Raw genomic sequence first — 18,406 nt, 5'->3', positions numbered from 1 at the left:
GCCCTTTCACGTCCCGCTGGTTTCTCGTTCGCAGCAGCAGGATAAGGCCGCGCTGATCGCCGAGACGAGGCGGCGCTTCGAGGCGGAGTACCTGTCAGGTGAGCGCCCGGTGGTGGGCGGGCTGCCGGCCTTGCGGCTGCCCCTCTGCCCTCGGTCCCAAGCCGGGTGAGCGGTGCTGCCCTGTCCAGCTCTTGGTGCCGCCTTCTGGGGCGCTCTGTGGTGCCGTAAGGGGTGTTGGGGCACGGTGATGGTGTGCTTGGCCATTGGAAATAGGGGGCATGTGCTGTCCTCGTCGGGTTTGTCCGCAGAAGTTGTTTATCTGGAGCTGCTTGCACTTCAAATTTATGTTGTCTGTAATTAAGACTGCTGTTTGTCTGACCCCGTTTTGAATCTGGGAAGCTTTTAGGTTTGTAAATGAAAGGTGCTAGGGATCCTCGTGAGAAGGGAATGGCAGAGAGCCTGAAGGGCTTTCACTTCAATTCCAGCTTGATTTGCATTTCTTATGATAGAAAGCTATGCAGTAATACAGTACACTTAGAGCTGGAGCAAGCAGGACACTTAGTTATGACTGTATAAATGTTTTCTATTAAAGACATACCCTTACTAATTTCTAATGCAAATACCCTAATATCCCAGTAGTTCAGGGGTTGCATGTATCTCCTGTACCATAAGCCTCAATTCTGCAAACACCTGCTTTGCATTGATGTGCCTGATCATAGTTATTAGAGTTACTTACTAATTTTATATAAGGGTTGTGCACATGTATGAGTTTTCTGTGGTTGGCTGTAGTGCTTATCTTTATAACTTTTGAAGGGTCTTAAATGCAGCATGACTTTATGATTATTTGCAGGGCAAACATACAAAACAAAGAAATGACTGACCACTGTTTAGTCATTACATGATAGCATTATTAGAATAGCACCTTGAAGGACAGTGAGTTTATTTTACCTTTTCATTGTTCTGTGCGGTTAAAGTTGTCTTTGGCAGTCGTAAAACAAGAGAATGAAGAAGCATCTTAAGCTATAAATTCTTTTTGCTATTGATTATTTCAATTAATTCATTGTGTGTGTGTGTTTTCTGGTAGATGTATCTATTATTCTAGAGTTACACTTGCTGTTTACTTTGGTTTATTTTTCCTTAATCACAGAATGGTTTGAGTTGGAAGGGACATCACAGCCCACCCAGCCCCAAGCTGGGGCTTCCTGTGCCCTGTCCAACCTGGCCTTGAGCCCCTTCAGGGTTAGGGCACCACAGCTTCTCTGGGCAGCTGTGCCAGTGCCTCACCAACCTCTGAGCAAAGAACCTCTTCCTAACATCTAACCTAAACTTGCGCTCTTTTAGTTTGAAGCCATTCCCCCTTGTTTTATCGCTATATGCCCATGTGAAAAATCTGCCGCCCTCCTATTGTTAAGCTCCCTTCCTTTAAGTACCAAAAAGACTGCAGTGAGATCTCCCTGGAGCCTTCTCGTCTCCAAGCTGAACAAGCCCAACTCCCTTAGCCTGTCTTCATAGAAGTGTTCTGGACCTGTCTTTAGAAGAAACTGCTGAGCCTTGAAGCATTTTGAGACAGTTCCTGCTGAAAGGGAGTGTTGCATCTTAGCTTGAGCTACCCCTTAGAAACCTGTAACTCCATGTACCTCCACGCTACTTAGCTGTTGCTGTAATGAAGCCTCTGTTGGACTGGTTGTTAAGAATCGTTAAAATAACATGTTACTGTTGCGTGGGAGACTATAATCCTCTCTGTGATGTTTTGAACACGCACTTCCTTAGTAAGTTCTTTTTTGCATTGTGGTTTAGGGCTCTTATCCCTTTCAAGAAAATGGGATTTTTTTTTTTTCATTATTTTTTTTAATCCATATCTAAAATTTAGGAATGCCACAAGCAAATTAATGTTGTCACACCCATTTAAAGTCATTTAAAGTATGGAAACCACAAGGCTTCAGTGTGTTTATGGTCCTCTTGTCTTTATTGTGTATGTTCTAAAATACATATATATATATATATATATTTTAATCTTTACTCTTAGTTGAAAAGAACTGTGAAGGGGCTTGGATACACACAACTTTCTGTGTTGTAAAGGTGCAGTTGATTGCTGGATAGTCAGCAATTGTAGTCTCCATGAAAAAAGTAAAGGTGCTGTCAAGGTACACTGAGAAACTCATACATTCACAGAAAGTTCAGTGTGGCTGTAGAACAGTGAGCCTCTATAGAGTGAATCGAATTCCTTTTTCAGGTGAGCTGCAAGCGTTGAAATTTGAGCAAAGGTTTCAGAACACTTCTATTTCTAGGAGGCTACAGCTTCAGTTGTATTATTCTCCCTCTGAGGAAAGCAGTGGTCCTGATTATTCCTAAGACTTTGTGATTGTGTTGGAAAGAGGATTTAGTAGGAAAGAGTCACTTCTTGAAACTTGTAGTTGTTGGATTCCCCTCATGCAGGCAGGTTTTCTAAGGGACACACATGCCATGGTGATTTGTAGTAATGTGTATTGTTGTGAAATGAAAAAATATAGGGCCTTTTGATGTCCTTTGTTTGATTGAAATCATTCATTGGCTGAGTACAATGTTTTAGATTAATGCAGAATATGTTGAAGTTTATAGCTGGTTCAGAAAAGTCTTATATTAACTGCCACAACTAATACATGGAGGAATATCTCACATAAAAGTTACATCCAGCTTAAATACTACAATCTTGACTTTTCCCATTCTGCCTTGAAAATTGCTATTTTCAAATAAAAGCTCTAGAAATCAATTTCTTGGATTGAACAGCTTTCACACTTATGTGACTAAGTCAATGAATCCTTTTAATGTCAGATACAGTTTGGAGGCGTATGAGAACCTCAGTGGCTCACCTCCACAAAGTTTGCGTGGGGAGCTTCTTGCTGACATTGCTGAACTTGTGGCCTTTGAGGAGATCTAGGAGGAAATCTTGGCTGCTGTGAATCCTTCTTCAGAACAGTTTTTATGTTAAATGAGGTCTTGAGTTACATGATTATTTGCTTTTTGTTTCCCGTTGTCCATGGTGAATTTTGTCTGTATTTGGAAGACAAAACTTCAGAGCATGTGAAGAATGTTTTTCCTAGTATCAATTAAAGCCCTTGCATTTCAGCTTGTGAAAGTTCCTCTTAGTGCTGTCTGTGGTAGGCGGTGTCTTATTCTGGCAGTTTGGGGCCCAGTTTCTCTTCTGTCTGTTTGGATTCTTTGTGAGAGCTGATAAATGTAAATGATCTGGGTGGTGACAGGAACAATGAAAAAAAGAAGATTATTGTCTGGTACTGACTGGTACTGGCAGTGTTTTCTAGCAAACAGTTTTGTCTCATTCTTCAGTGGATTTCACTTGTTAAAGGATCTCTGAAACTACATTTTGTTCCTGGAATATTAATTCCTGTTTTAATGTTCAACAGAAATTATTTGTAATAAAATCTTGGTAGACTTTTTTTTTTTTTTTTTTTTTTCTCAGTCAAGAAGTCTGTTTTTCTACTATTTTGCGTGTTTCTTTTTTTATCTGTATCTTCCCTCCCTATTTGCATCCTCTTCATTTTTACTATATTTAAAGCTTAATTTTCAGAAGGAATACAGCTTTGCAAGAGACATTTCCCACAGCAGCTTAAAGATTAAATTTCATTGCAACTTTAAGCCAGTGGCAAAATGTATTCAATAAAATCAAATTGGTCAAATGCAAATAGAGACTTTAGATGTATATGCCAATCGTGGTGATACGACTTGTTGAAAACTGTTAGGATAATATTTTGAATACCTTCTTTATGCTCTGAAAAGTTCCTTTTCACAGATTCTTGGCTTTAACACTGAGAAGTCTTAGAAGGGTAAGACAGGAAACTTGTATGGACAGGTTAGCAAACAGACTTGTATACAATGTTGTGACACTGGTGTTTCTATTGAAAGTAAATGTTATGATCACTGAGAATGCATGCTTTTGCTGGCAGTTTAAACTTATCTCTTTTGGAGGCGGATATAAATATCTTGTAGTTTTATTTTGTTGAATTGGAACAGCTCCTTATTGGGTGGAAGTGATTTTGTTTTCCTCATCCCAGTCCTTGTATGGCTACAGACATTCTTAAACTGTTTTCAGCCTTGCAAATTTCCTCTCTTAACAATTGAAGGCAGAAATCTGTGTGGTTAAAGTCTTAAAGTGTTAGAAATCAAAAGTCAATTACAGTGGTTTTCCTCTTCCTGACCATAGCCAGGGGAATTATTACGACGGTTTCATACACAAGACTTCTTGACTGAAATATCATTTAGAACAGTGTTAGTTAAACTGAAAGGCTTGTTTACTGCTTATTCCAATTCTTTATCGTAACAAAGTGTTTTTTGTTGTTGTTTTTCCTTTTTCTTGTAGGTATGTAGTTGCTGTCCTTAATATATGACTTCTATCTGGAAAAGATGTTACAGAATAGATCTGTTCCCAAAAGGAGGAGTCATTATTAGAGACTGTAATTTATTAACTTCTCTAGGATATCTTAGTGTGGAACTTAACTGTTCTGATAAAAATCCAATTTGCTAAGCAGTATGTGCATTCTCTTGCTTTTCTGGATCTGAGCTTGGTTAGTCACTAAACAGCTCAGGACAAGATTCTTGCCATGTTTGCGTTTTCCACTGGCTGTGGGGCTCCTCTGCAAGACTGTGGGGGTGACCCTATTAAGCTGAAGGAGAAACCAGGATTCCATGCTTATAGACTGTTTTATTAACTATTAAATGTTCAACAAGAGCTTGGTACTGTTGCTGAATTTTCAGCTTTTGTTAACTGAAGGAGCTGCGAACGCTGTTGCTTGGAACACTCCTCACTTCCCTTGAGGTTAAACAGAAATACTTTGGAAAATGTTGATTATGGACTAAATTGTAGAGATGCTCATCTTCCTGAGTAAAAGATGACTAAACTCAGTGGTGGTAGCTCTGCAGGTGTGAGGAGTGTTTAACTTGCTAGTAGTGGCAAAAAAATTAAATTAAACCATAAGTAGGTGTTGACAGGTGTGTTATGTGGCTGGGCTCGGAGATTGTGTCTGAAGTAAGATACTTCAATTTATAGTTAATTTGAGTTTCCATTTCAACGCCCCTCCACTTCTGTTTCATTTTGTCCTATTAATTGTTGCGGTGCAGAACGTATGTAAACTGTATGTTGAAAATGAGAAAGATCCACTTTCTTTCAGTGTATTCTGTTTTAAATCCAGCAATTTCTAATACTTCAGTAACTGCATTTAAATGTTGCGTGATTAACTTGAGTTTATAAGTGTTCTGATTATTTGACAGCATTGTTTGATAAAAAGTTTCCAAATAGAGTTAGGGGTAAGGTACAGATTTGAAGAGCAATTCCTCCCTTAAATTGATGTACTTCCAATGACTGGATTACTGGAATGACTTCACGTCACTGTTTTATATGTAATATATTACATTTTCATTTTGGATTCACAATCTCATTCTAAACTGTATTTATTTTCTAGCAAGAGTTGGATAAATCAGGTAAGGTTAAAACAGTAGTCAGTACTCATGTGGCTCTATCAAGTCTTGCTGTGCTTCCCTGACTGAAATAAAGGCATTCTACAAGTGCATGCAGAGGCAAGATCTGACCGGTTGCTCCTGATTTGGAGTTAAATTCTTACTGTGTGCCACTTTGTTGAGTTTAGTGGCTGAAGAGGGTGGGAGGAAACTCACTTTTCTGCTTTCCTTGCCCGTCAATTCTGTTTTCTTTACCTTTTGCTTTTGAAAGTTTGTATGTGATGTTTTCTATGTGCGTCTTCCACTTTTGTTTTTGAAAAGTATGAATTAAAGTTGAATTTCTATTTTTCAATATTATTTCAGTCCAAAGTTTGGGAAAAAGTCTGTAAGTGGCCCAGAAATGAGTATTCTGAGGCACCTTCCACATAATATGCAGACATATTTAAATACATAAATACTGATACAGTATGCACTGTTCGGTCATTCTTTTGGCAGTTGTACTCCCAAATATATAATGAGTGCAGAAGGAGCCTTAGAAAACAGTGTGAATCCTTCTAGTTTCTGCTTTGTAGTGCATGTACTTCGTTCTTTATTTAAACAATACTTAAATCCCCTTTACAAATAGGATGTATGTGGAATGGGTCTTGGACAAGCGTTTTGCTTATTCATAGCGGTTGTATTTAGTTGTAAGCTATTGCACTAGACATGTAACGCTGATGTGAACTAAGTGTTTAGTATTTCAAAGCCCTGGTTTGCTGAGGCTATGAGAAGTCATAAATTGTACAGATAGCCAGCATGGTAAGTGCATGGCACAGGGCCAGCTAATACTCCAAGGCTAAGAGAAGCCAGTACTACTCTTACTGTAGCTCAAGGTGGATCTGGCAGTTTAGTTACTGTATATCGTAGTATCTTTGAAGGGGATTCAGATTGAATACCAAAAGATGATGTGGAGTCTTTCTACCTTTTTGACTTTTCAAAACTGGATTTAGTTACCTGTTTGAATAGCTATGGTGTGAGCTGGAGTTGGTTTCTACAGGTCACCTTTCTTCTTTCTGTAACTTGAAACTAGATACTGTTAGTCTTTCTCAGGCAAAACTGTCCAAACCATAAATCACTTCAAGGATAATAAAGTTTCAAATGAGCAGTTTAAACTTTGCAGAACTAAATATGCAAAATCTTTGCAACTTCTTCTGCCTGTGGCTGACCTAGATCCACAGAGAACTTGAACAGCATTTCAGTCTTTCATGTGTTGGATACTCAGACCTGTACTTAGTCAGAATACAGGGAATAAGTTGTCTGATGCGATTATGAAAATGATCAGAGAAGGAACTGAAAGAGCTTTTAGTAGGTGAGAGGCTGACGGGTGGAAAGGAGCAGGAAGGGAACTAAAGAAGTGGGACTTGACTCTAAGCTTGGCTAAGGAACAAGGTGAGGTGGTGGGATGGGGTCAAAGGAAGCAAACACTTGAAACATAATGAAGAGGAAACTGAGCAAGTAATGTATGTGAAAAGCAGTTAGATGTGAAGGGGGGTGGGGGGTGGTTTGCAGCTGCAATCTTGAGTGCATTTAAAATGCTTACATATTCTTATATTTTAAATTGATTGTATGGCAGTAAACTAAGAATATGAATTAAAATATCAGTCAAGTAAGTTTTATACCTTTACATGTATCTCAGTGGAATTAAAAATATTAGCAGAATGTAATATGCTTTTCTTAGCATGTTTTCCTCTGAGTTAAGGTTTCTGATTGAAGTAGGCATCACTTGCAGTTATAAATACTTAAATCAACTGTGATGGCTCTGCCTGAAAGTACTTTCTTAGAATTGATTGCTGCTGAAGAGCAGTTTTCAGCTATGTGCAAGAGTAACATCTAATTGAGAGCCATTGTTAACATTTCTCACCCCAAGCATGAATGGGGCAAATCACTGACCAGTTCAAGTCGACAATTAAAAGAGATTATGAGTTTTGGTGATCAGCAAAGAGATGCTTATCAGCGTTTGTTGTCTTCAGAAGCCTGTTTCAATTTTCTTGCTTCATTTATGTTCCAATAGTGCGGATTGTATGGTGAAAGAGGAACACTGAATTAAAAACTGAGGTGGTGTTCTTTAAGCATACCTACAATAGAAGTAGATTTGCTTTAGCATTCTTGTAACAAACTTTCCTGTTAAAAAATAAAACAGCAACAACAAAAACCAAGCTGGGAATAAATAGTGGTAATAAAGAGTTGCAGAAGCTTCTGTTTCATCCTAAGTGCTTTATAAAACATGTTAACCTGTTGTTAATATGATATGACTATGAGGCTTGAGGATTTTGAACTGTTCTAGAGTTGCATGTACTTTGCTTTCACTAAAGTAACGGTCTATGCCAAGTATAAGATATGTAATCCTTTTAAAGAAAATATCTAATGTGATGATATATAGTAAAAAATAGTCATTTTTACATCTGTTCTGACACTTCTTGGTCTCTCATCCTGATGCCTGTAAGTTAGACAGCGCAAGCTTAAGCTATCTAATCTTGATATGTAGGTACCTACCAGTACATTGACTGTGTGCCTGTGTATGTGTTAAACAGAGAAACTTGGTGTTGTCTATGAAAAACTGTACTTGTCTCCCCTATCTTCTTGTTGTCTGATGTATTTTGGTTTGAGTAAGAATCGCAGATCATTTTTCTAGTGAGGGTAATCTGGTAGTGTTTCTAAATACCTTCTGAGTAGATAGTGTGAGAAGTTAACAGAATGCTTTTTACCTGCTAAATTATGAGACTGAAAGAAATTCTTTATATTTAGTGGGATTGAAACATTACAAATCTCCTTTTTGTGTATTCATTGCAGATGCTATATTCTTACGATAGTTATTTTATTTGCTAGATAAATCAGATAAGTACGATTCTAGAGATGTGGAAAGACTTCAGCAAGATGATAAGTGGGTTGAAAACTACCTGATTTGGCGTCATGATGTTGTGGATGATACGTTAAAGATGATAGATGAAAGCTTTCAATGGAGGAAAGAATATACTGTTAATGGTAAGCTATGCTGAATAATTCCTGTGACGGTGTATGTTGCTTTCCTTTTGAACTACATTTAACCTCTGCATCTAGTTTCCTTAAGGCTCTTATTCTTAAAGATTGTACAAATACCGTGGAGTGCTAAGCAGTGACTTTTTTTAACCCAGTTTAGAAAAATAAATGGGGAAAAAACAACGAAGCTTTGCTGCTTTTACCATCAAGCTGTACTTCCATATGTTGGCTGCAATGGGAATAAGGAAAGTAGCTATCTTGTTTTCTTTGTGTAGTTACAGAGGCTCAACCTCTTCATCCCCTATGACTAAAATGGACCTCAAAGTAATAGTCAGGTCTAATGTTTTGCTATCTGCAGCGATGGCTTGATACTCTAGGTAGAACAGGTGTGATTTTTGTTTTGTGGGAGTGTTCTGAAGATGTTTTGAAGAACTTTGCAAGAATGTACAGTCTGATTTAAGGAAGGATAAAGCAAGAGGGGCTGTAGATATGGGCCTAAAACTAAACATTTGCAGTACTGTTTTTTCTTTTCTTGATGTTTCTACCTAAATCATACTGTGAAGCTTGAGCGGGAGAAGATAGTAAAATTCTCAAATTAGCCCAGTTTTTGTTTAAGTTTGCAAATGCCTTGCTTACAAAGGCACTTTTGTATTTTGTTGATGGATTTTTTGCATTTTTAGCAGAAATGTGATTATCAATCTGATTGCTGAAATAATCTTTCATTTGGCTTTGCAGACTTGACTGAATCTGTTCTTCCAAAATGGTTGTTTGAAAGTGGTGCTCTCTTTCTGCATGGATATGATAAAGAAGGCTATAAATTATGTAAGTTACACAAAACATAATCAATCATCCTGTATTACCTTTTTTTTTCTAAGCATTTTAGCAGCATCCGTTTTGGAAAAAAAAAAAAGATTTTAAACTAGGAGGAGGAAGGTATTGAAAACTGTCTTTACTAAAAGAGATTAGAAGTTGAAGTAGTTTCTATTTCAGGGGTCTATTTTGTCAAGAACTTTATCTTATCCATGTAAGTTATGAGTGCTTTATGAACAATTGCTATGTTGTTATGCTTCATGATTTTTGTATAGCCTCTCAAGATAACTAATCAAGGATAAGTAGTGATGATACATTTTTATAGCATGTACTTAAGAAGCTCAACATGATTATACTGGTTGGTTCAATTTGGTGACGCTGGAAAGTGAAGTAATAAGATGTAACTTATTTTGGTGGTTGGACTGAGAAAACCGCGGAACTGTTTCATGACAAGCATATGCAAATCAGTTCATTGAATAACATTTTTATTGTCACTGATAATTAATCTCATCATTTCCCACACCCAGTTGTTTTTTCCAGGAATGTTAATTGTTGAGAATATCTCAGCATGCAAATTCAGGTTGCGTAGTAAAGAGTTACTGGCTAAGTAGCACTTGAGGAATGTTTCTTGTGCCATATGCTCAATTTTTATTATTATCAAAAGTAGGTGTTTTTAAACTGTATAGAAATTCTTTGAGAAGTGTTGGTTTCTTTCATGAGAGTTCTGCTTTGAACAGAAGATCTTTCTGAAGTTTGAGAATCCCATCAATATGTTAGACTTAAGTCTTTTTATTTTATTTTTGTATGTATAGAAAGTAGAAAACTTTCTTCCATACAATTCATAGAATGAACTTAAGGAAGTGAATGACATTAATAGGAAAAAGAAGCATTACGTTAAGTAAAACTTTTCTACGTTTCAGGGAGAAAAATACTAGTGCATCTATAGTTATTTCTAGGACTTGTCTATTTTTCTGTTGAAGAGGTATCGAAAATGAGTGTTTTTCATGTTGGACATCTTGAATACTTCTATCACTTCATTATATAACCAGTCATTTGGTTTCAGGCTTTCTTATGAAATCTGTTACTTGGAAATCAGCTTCTTACAAGAGAAACTTGTCTCCGTGTGACTCATAGAATCATAGAATTACCCAGGTTGGAAAAGACCTTGAAGATCATCAAGTCCAACCGCAGCCTAACCAGTACCCTATCTCTAAAAACCCTCCACTAAATCATATCCCTGAGTACCACATCCAAACGGCTCTTAAACACATCCAGGGATGGTGATTCAATTCCAGAAGAATGAACATCAGACTTTTATTTAAGTGATGTTACTCGTCTTCTGGATTTCTTGTCTTTTTATGTAATTTACAATAATGTGTATATAGTTTTGTTCAGAACATGCCAACTTCTTCAGCATAGAAAATTTAAGCAGAAAACGAAGTGAAATGTCAGCCACAGCAATACTTGGAATACATACAGGTCATGATAGCTGAGGAGTACATGAATTTAATTTTAAATAATGAATTAATTTTTTTGATAAGTAGTAGAAGTCTTTAAAAAGTGCATGAAGAGTGTTTTTCTTCTCTTCTTTGTTTTCTGTAATGCTTGGTTTTTGTCCTTTTTTTTTTTTTTAATGCAAAAGATGAGAGGAAGAAAAGGGGGAAAAATAAATAAATATGTAGTTATTCCCATGACTGTTTGGTGTCGCCATAGTATCTTTAGAAGTGTGAAGTATGGGCACTGAAGCATTGGTAAATTTCACAGTGCATCCATGTAGTTATGCAAATAATGGTTTCTATTAATTTTGCTTCCTTGTTTCACTTTTTGTGTGCTTCTTTTTCCTTTCTTCTCACCAGTTTGGTTCAAAGTGAAACTTCATGTGAGGGATCAAAAACAGCAACTTGATAAAAAGAAACTTGTAGCTTTCTGGCTAGAACATTATGCCAAGAGAGATCATGGAAAGCCCTTAACAGTGGTATTTGACATGGCTGAAACTGGAATCAGTCACATAGTAAGTATGCTTACTGGGTTTTTGTTCTGCTTGCTTTTTGAATTATTTGAATGAACTACTTCATAGTACCTGCTTTAACAGGGGAGCTGGACTTGATGATCTCTGGAGGCACCTTCCAGCCATTGGAGTTCTGTGATTCTGTTTCTCCATAGCAGAAGATTCTCTGTGCAGTTCTTTAAACCTAAGTAAAATGGCAGTTGCTCACAGCAGCAGTGCGTAGGACTTGTTCTCGTGACATAAGCAATTTCTGAAGTTCTTTATTACATATTAAAATTTGTTTAATACTATGTGCTTCTTTATATAATATTAAATTCAGTGCGCTACACTGAAAACTTTTGATTTGATAAATGACTGAGTCAAAATGATTCCTATGCAATAGCTACTTACCAGCTTGGTTTGTTAATTGTTTTGGATGACAGTAACTAAACTTAATTTTTAAGCACGCAGGCTGAGCTCTCTTGTGTTGTGAATGTAGTTGTAGCTTTATCTTCAATAGTTCGGGTTTCAGTGTTTTCTTTTCTCAGCGAAGCAAAATCTGTCAATAGTGAGGGATGGAAAAATGTGGTAATGGTGAAGTACTCAGACCCGTAGATGCAGTAGATGAGATCTTTGAGAATGAGAATCTGTGCTGAAAATAACGTTTTGAGTAATTGCCAGTGGGGTTCTATTCAGCTTAATTCATCAGAGCAATTAATATTCTAGAAAACACTTTTTTAAGAAGACAGTTATTTATATAAGTGTGAGATAATTTCGTTTTGCAATGTAGAGTTGGAGTTTTTTACCTGTGACTTGAGAACAGCAAGTGCTGTTCATAAGTCTTCCATTGCACAGTCTCACTTTGCTAGGGATTGTTTTTAATGTCAGTTGGTAGCCCCGTAGAGTATTTGATAAATTTTATCCTAAAAGAGCTTGAGGTTTTAATCTGTTTTCTAGAAGGTTTTTTATTTGCTTGTCCGATTGTTACTATAGCCTCATCTCATATGTCAGCTACTCTCAGGTTCACGCCTTGTTGCAGCATTTCGGGTAACTAGAGTTGATGTGGTTATTAAATTCTCTGCTCACATCTAAATTCTTATGTGTGAACTTTCATCAAAATAATGGATTCAACCTCCTTATAGCTGATGATATTGCTTTTGGGTACACAGAAGAATTCAGAGCAGTGTGCTTGTTAGAGGAGACTCTAATCATTACTTGGAAATCTATCACTGTGTTTATGCTGTTAAGTGATAGATACTCTTTTGGTACCGGCAACTACCAGTTGAGATAAATACTTCTGCAAAATGCTATCTTTTGCCTCCAGAGATATCTGAGCTTTCTGATGCTTTATAATTACTGAAGCTACTAATCAGGCCTTCAGTTTGTTGACAGTCTTCTTAACAGTAGTTATTTATTTATTTTTTATTGCTTTATCTGTAAATGTTGTAGTAGTGTGTTTATATCACTTTGGAAGTCCGTTCTCCATGGTATTTTGTTGCTCTTATGAGAGGATCTTAGGTACTGTATCATACTGCGTTTTATTTTGCCTTTGGAAGTCTTCTTTGTTCTGGTCGTTTCTGTTAGAATTACTAGGGAAAATAGAAGCACTTATGGTTTTCCACCTCACCCAAGTATTGTGCTAAGGTATGCCTCACAGTATCATATATATCTGTCTTTTTTACCCTTTGCTGTGTTACCATTACAAAATCTGGCTGTAATAGCAGTGACTCAGTTGCATCGTTTCTGCCTTGTTTCTCATTGGATGGGAGCATCCTTAAAATGGGTGATATGTAAGCAGCTTTGTTGCCTGCTGCCTTTGACTGACTTTCTCTTGTAGTTTCTGACTGCAGTTATAGATTGAACTATGTGGAAGTTAAGTTATTCAATAGAAATTTCATTGTGTTTAGCTCTGATTCTTAAGGCTTTGAAAGTAATCTATCAAGCCGCTCTAGTGCTAAAGGTTTATTTTTCTTCTGTTTCCTGTATACTTTAAATTCAGTCCATACTCCGTGGTAGTTTAGACAACAAATTGTTATGTTGATAACAAGCCTGCTAGCTTCCTCCTTGCATCATAAAGCTAAGCTTGTTTGTCCATAATCCTGCAAAAATTCAACAAGGTGCAAAGCGTTGCACAGAGAATTTGGATAACGTTTGTAGTACATATAAAACTGGAGTACAGATGACTAAAATATGCGTATCTTGTACTACTCAAGTGCTTTATCTTAACCAAGTTTGTATTCTAATATCTTGATTTAGGTTATTTGCTCTGTTTTTATTTTAGGACTTGGACTTTGTTCGTTTTATTGTCAACTGTTTTACAGACTATTATCCGAACTTTCTTAGTAAGTATTGTATGTGAGATACAATGTTAGACTTGTATAACAAGAACAGTTAAAAATATCATTAGTTATGGGGGAGAGTTTGGGTTGTTTTTTTTTTGTATTCTTGCATGCACTTTATGTTGTTTTCAGAAATAAATGAAAGATTTGTCCTTGGAATTTAGTGTTTCAATCATAACAGAAGATGAGATTTTTAGATAAAGCTGAACTGCATGGAATGTTTTGACACTATAGATTCAGAATATATTTGTGCTTGTAAGAATCAGCACAACTTTAAATCTTAAGTTTATTTTCAATACATCAAAATTCAACTAGCTTTTCATGATATACAAACAATTTGTTGCACATAGAATTGAATGAACCTTTTTATCCCTTAGTTCCTTCTTAAGTGGAAAGCTTTGGAAACCTGTATAACAACTGGTGTCCTTTAAGAGTCTTCAGGGAACAAAAGATTGACTTTATAAAATCCTTAGTAGCCACAGCGTGCTTTTTCAGAATAGGGTCAAGGCATGTTTGTATTTGCATTTGGAGAAAACCTCCATATGTGCCTACTTATTTCTTATGAATAGATGGAAACTAAATCATGTTTGCAAGTTCATAGTGAATTCTAAATGTTATGCAGAGATATCTGTGAATTTTGAAGCTCTGTAACAGTTAAAAATGCTGAATATACCTGTTAATCTTATTTTTCTTTTCCATGAAGCACTTACTTTTCTATATCAGGGTAAATTCTTACCTTTCCCTGCCTTATTTGTTACAATTACTTACTAGTAACAATATGTCAGAAAAGTAGTAAGCCGGAAAAGTCTGTAAATTGTGGAATTCTATCGTTTTTCTTGTCTTTCATTTAAAATACCTACTGTCTTTGTATAGTGATAGATAAAGCATGTAAAAACCAATAAACAAATTGCTTCTGCAAGGAAGTAAATGTAACACTTTCATTCTATATGACTATTATGGCTGTACTTAATGTTAAACAGAGAAATACATACATTTGGTATTCAGATTATTTCCTTTTCTTTACTTTTTCAGCAAAGATAGTGATCTTTGAAATGCCATGGATAATGAATGGTAAGTCAGTTGTTTTTGTGGGTTTTTTTTCCTCCAAGATGGTAACTTAAACCTAGCATAAACAAGAAGCATTTCCCAGCTTTCTGTTTTAGTTAAGCAGTGAATCTGTAAACCTACAGTTAACACACCATCTTTCTGTCTAGCATTTTATCTTGGGTTATACTTTAAATGGAGCTCATATTCACGTTACCTTTAAAAGTTGGGAGACTTGGATAAACATTTGTTGAATGTTTCCAGCTGTAATCCTTTCGAAGTTAAGCTCATTATTTAGGAACACTGTAATAATTGACAAACACTTCTTACCAGTCACAAAATAAATAAATAGGTCGCACACTTTCAGGTAGACACATGACCCTCGGCACTGCAATTGGTTGTGTACATTGAGTTTCAATTAATATTCTTAACCATAATGCATGTGATAAGTAGCTTACTCTTTTATCTATGCCATGCAGATACGTTTTTGTTAGTTCTGTAATTTTTCCTGCGTATTCATATTTTACCACCAATGAAAATAACTGATGTGTTCAAAACGATTCTAAATCTAAACAAGAACCATTTAAAGCAGCAAAATATTTCAACTGTGAAGAAAATATATATACATAACTTCTCCTATATCCCTCAATTAGACTTGAAACATAATTGTTTTACACTTCTCCCCTGTGCTACCCTCTTCTTCCTGGACTAAATTCCAAGAGAAGGAAATGGTCACTGACTAAATCAAAGATCCTCTTTCCTTTGAAAGTCTATGGTCTGTCTGCATTCCACTATGGAAAAGGATGTTATTGGTTTGATTTTATTATTATTATTATTATTATTATTATTATTGTAAAATATTTTCCTTACAAATAATATATTTTTTTCTTTTCACTGTCCCCACATTCTAATATTTTCAGAACGGGTGTTGCCATGTTTTATGGGGTACAGTGTACTATTTTCGTAAGATCTGCCAATACACTGAAGAAAAAAAGAAATCTTGACAACTTATGCATATCTTTTTTTTTTCCCTTTAAAGCTGCTTTTAAAATTGTGAAGGGTTGGCTTGGCCCTGATGCAATAAGCATGCTAAAATTCACAAACAAGAGTGATGTACAGGAATACATCAGTGGAGAATATCTGCCACCTCACATGGGTGGAACTGTAAGTATATTAACATTCCATCATCCTTATGTGTTAGGTTGAGGCATGTTTATTAAAATAACATGTGGTGTTACAGTTTAGCACTTCATGGCTATGAGATTTCTTGATTCTGTCAGAGTGATAGTTTGCAAATCACATCAGTAAAAAAATGGATTAATTTTATGAGAATTTGCTATCTTGCAGTCTTAAGTATGGAAATCAATTCTGTGAATGGTTTTAATTATTCACTTTCAAGTCACAGGGGGCCTTGTTTTCAGATTTTCAACAAGAACCAAAACAAAACGCTGCCCTTTTCAAGTGCTTTTTTTCACTTATCTTGTTTTCCCCCATCTAATGAATTAGAGAGACTGTGTGTTGCTTTATGACAAGTCGTGCAAACAGAAAATAGATTTTTTGGCCCCCTGAAGTTTTTCATCTTTCACCAAAGCCACGGTTCTGTATTCTCTACTATCATACCTCATAGCTACTTCCCTCTTTGGAGAAAGAAGATTGTGGCTTTGTTTAGTATTTTCCTTAAGTGTCTATATGGAGTGTGCAGACTTGGTTGTCCTTTATCCTGCTTCAGCCCTGAAATGTTTCAGTGCTTAGCTAGTGATATGCTGGCTCCATGTTGCCCAACTTCTAGGAATGTCACTAAGTTCCATAATCTTGGAGGCGGTTTACCTTAACTACTGATCTGTGGTAATCAGTGTGGCATTGACAGTGATAAATTTGTAGAATAGGAATGTATTTGTTTGACAAGGACTCCAAGTGTGCTTATAACGGCAGAAAAGCACATGCATGCTTTTTAAAAGCCATGTGTTTTGAACCGGCAAATGTATTGTCTAAATATTGAGCATTTTTGATATTTAATCTGCTTAGATGAGTGTTCTGAACTTTAGACCTCAGAACTGTCACTGTTTGGAAGTGTTATTAACAGATATTAAGTTAGGCTCCAATATCTTTTCTGAGAAGGCTGATTTTCATGGAGTGATTGACCTTGTCTCCTTCTGAGTCAACCTGAAATCTGATGAGGGAGTGCACCTACTGCTATTACTGTTGACAGGATTATGGGGTTTTCTGTTTATTTTAAGATACTATCTGATTTGTAAAACCTAATTCCTTGTACTTTCCTCTAAAATACCTTTTCCCTTCTCCTTTTCATCCTCTTTGATTTCTACCGCTTTAGGAATAGACAGTCAGTTTTGCAACCAGCATGATACAGTTGAAGAAGAGCACGGCGTATCTGTTTATCTTTTGGCTGTAGTATTGAGCAAGCAAAGTAGACTTTCCTTTCTACTTTGGTCCCTAATGAAATCTGTCCTAGGAGTGACAGTTGATACTGTTTACTTTGGGGAAATGCAGAGAGAATACATGCTATGGAACCCATGTGTCCAAAAGGAATTTTTGAGACTGCTTTGGGGATTAAAAAAAAAAAAGCAAATTCTGTTGCCAAAGTGATATATATAGTATTGAACTTGAAATTACTAATTCCTCCTCTCTGTCAGGGGAACTATTCTATGTTTCCATCTTTGAGCTTGTCTTCAAATGTACTTTGTTTTTGTACTGACAAGGGTCATTGGCAAGTGAGTCTGTCTTGAGCATGAAAATCCTTCAATTAATTGTAACCCAGCTGGTAAAGGAGGAAGATGACCTATATGTTTTTCGACAAATAATGGACTAAGTGATTGCAGAGTATTTAGAACATTAATACTGATTACGGAAAACATAAATGAAGATTTTTCAGAACTCTGCACATATGCTTGAGCTTCATTTTGCTCAAGGGTGAGCATGTGCATATGCAACAGGATTTTTAAACTTCTGTATTTGCCCATTTTGTCAAAGTGAACAATTTAGCCTTGAATTAACAAGGCTCTCTACACTAGTGCCAGGATTGAGTTGCATTTTTAACTAGAATACTGTGCTCTTCACCTGGTTCTCTAAATTGAAAGTCCATAGCTTGTTTACTTGAAGCACAGTTTTTAGGTCAGTATTTAATTTATGTCAATTTATGCCTTTTGCATGTGATTTCATGGCCACTGTGTACACCTGGTCTTAGAAAATATCGCTACCATGATTAAAACTTGTATGGTATGGCCAACATGCTGCATCTCCCATAATAGAAAACTATCATTTTTTTTTGGAATGGATGCATTAAGCATCAAATAAATCTGTCTTGTTTATCTGTCTGAGAATTCAACCCTGTTAGTAGATAAGCCAGTGTCACTGAAACTGATGGATTGTGACTGGGAAGTGTGAAACTTTGAGATGTCACGATGAGGTGCTTTTTAGCTGCTGCCATTACTCAGCATTGTGGATTAATGTGGCCAAGTGAGGTATACAGCAAATTTAGCATCTCTTTATTAAGGCTGCTTTGCCATATGTGCTCCATTGTATGCTGGGAGTGAAAAGACTCTATATTGCTTGGGTGAAGGGGAACATTCTGCAAGCTTTCCACAATATTTCTCTCTGTCTGGAATCTTTTAACAGTTAATTAGTCTGTTAGCGATACTTAAACTTGTTCACCAGGCCCTTTAACAGAAAACTGCTTGAGCTGGTGAATATCTCTTCCTTTCATCTTTCAGCAAGAGTTACTTCAGCCTGAAGGATAGGAAGTCTT

At 36.4% G+C, this 18,406-nt stretch overlaps 1 protein-coding gene across 1 annotated transcript in view; it reads left to right on the top strand.

Moving 5' to 3' along the window:
* The window catches only part of MOSPD2 (motile sperm domain containing 2), a 32,584-nt gene that overhangs the window by 361 nt on the left and 13,817 nt on the right, over positions 1-18,406 (top strand). Inside the window, exons 2-8 of the mRNA XM_072339573.1 lie at positions 35-98; positions 8,314-8,469; positions 9,199-9,285; positions 11,130-11,284; positions 13,542-13,602; positions 14,632-14,670; positions 15,683-15,807. Of these exons, the coding sequence (XP_072195674.1) occupies positions 35-98; positions 8,314-8,469; positions 9,199-9,285; positions 11,130-11,284; positions 13,542-13,602; positions 14,632-14,670; positions 15,683-15,807 (687 nt within the window). The remainder of the gene's footprint in view (positions 1-34; positions 99-8,313; positions 8,470-9,198; positions 9,286-11,129; positions 11,285-13,541; positions 13,603-14,631; positions 14,671-15,682; positions 15,808-18,406) is intronic.

Source organism: Excalfactoria chinensis, chromosome 1 (genome assembly GCF_039878825.1).
Source record: "Excalfactoria chinensis isolate bCotChi1 chromosome 1, bCotChi1.hap2, whole genome shotgun sequence".
In the NCBI taxonomy this organism is placed as follows: Eukaryota; Metazoa; Chordata; class Aves; order Galliformes; family Phasianidae; genus Excalfactoria; species Excalfactoria chinensis.
Note: the sequence above shows the minus strand (reverse complement) of the source record. Positions and strands in the feature narration are given on the sequence as shown.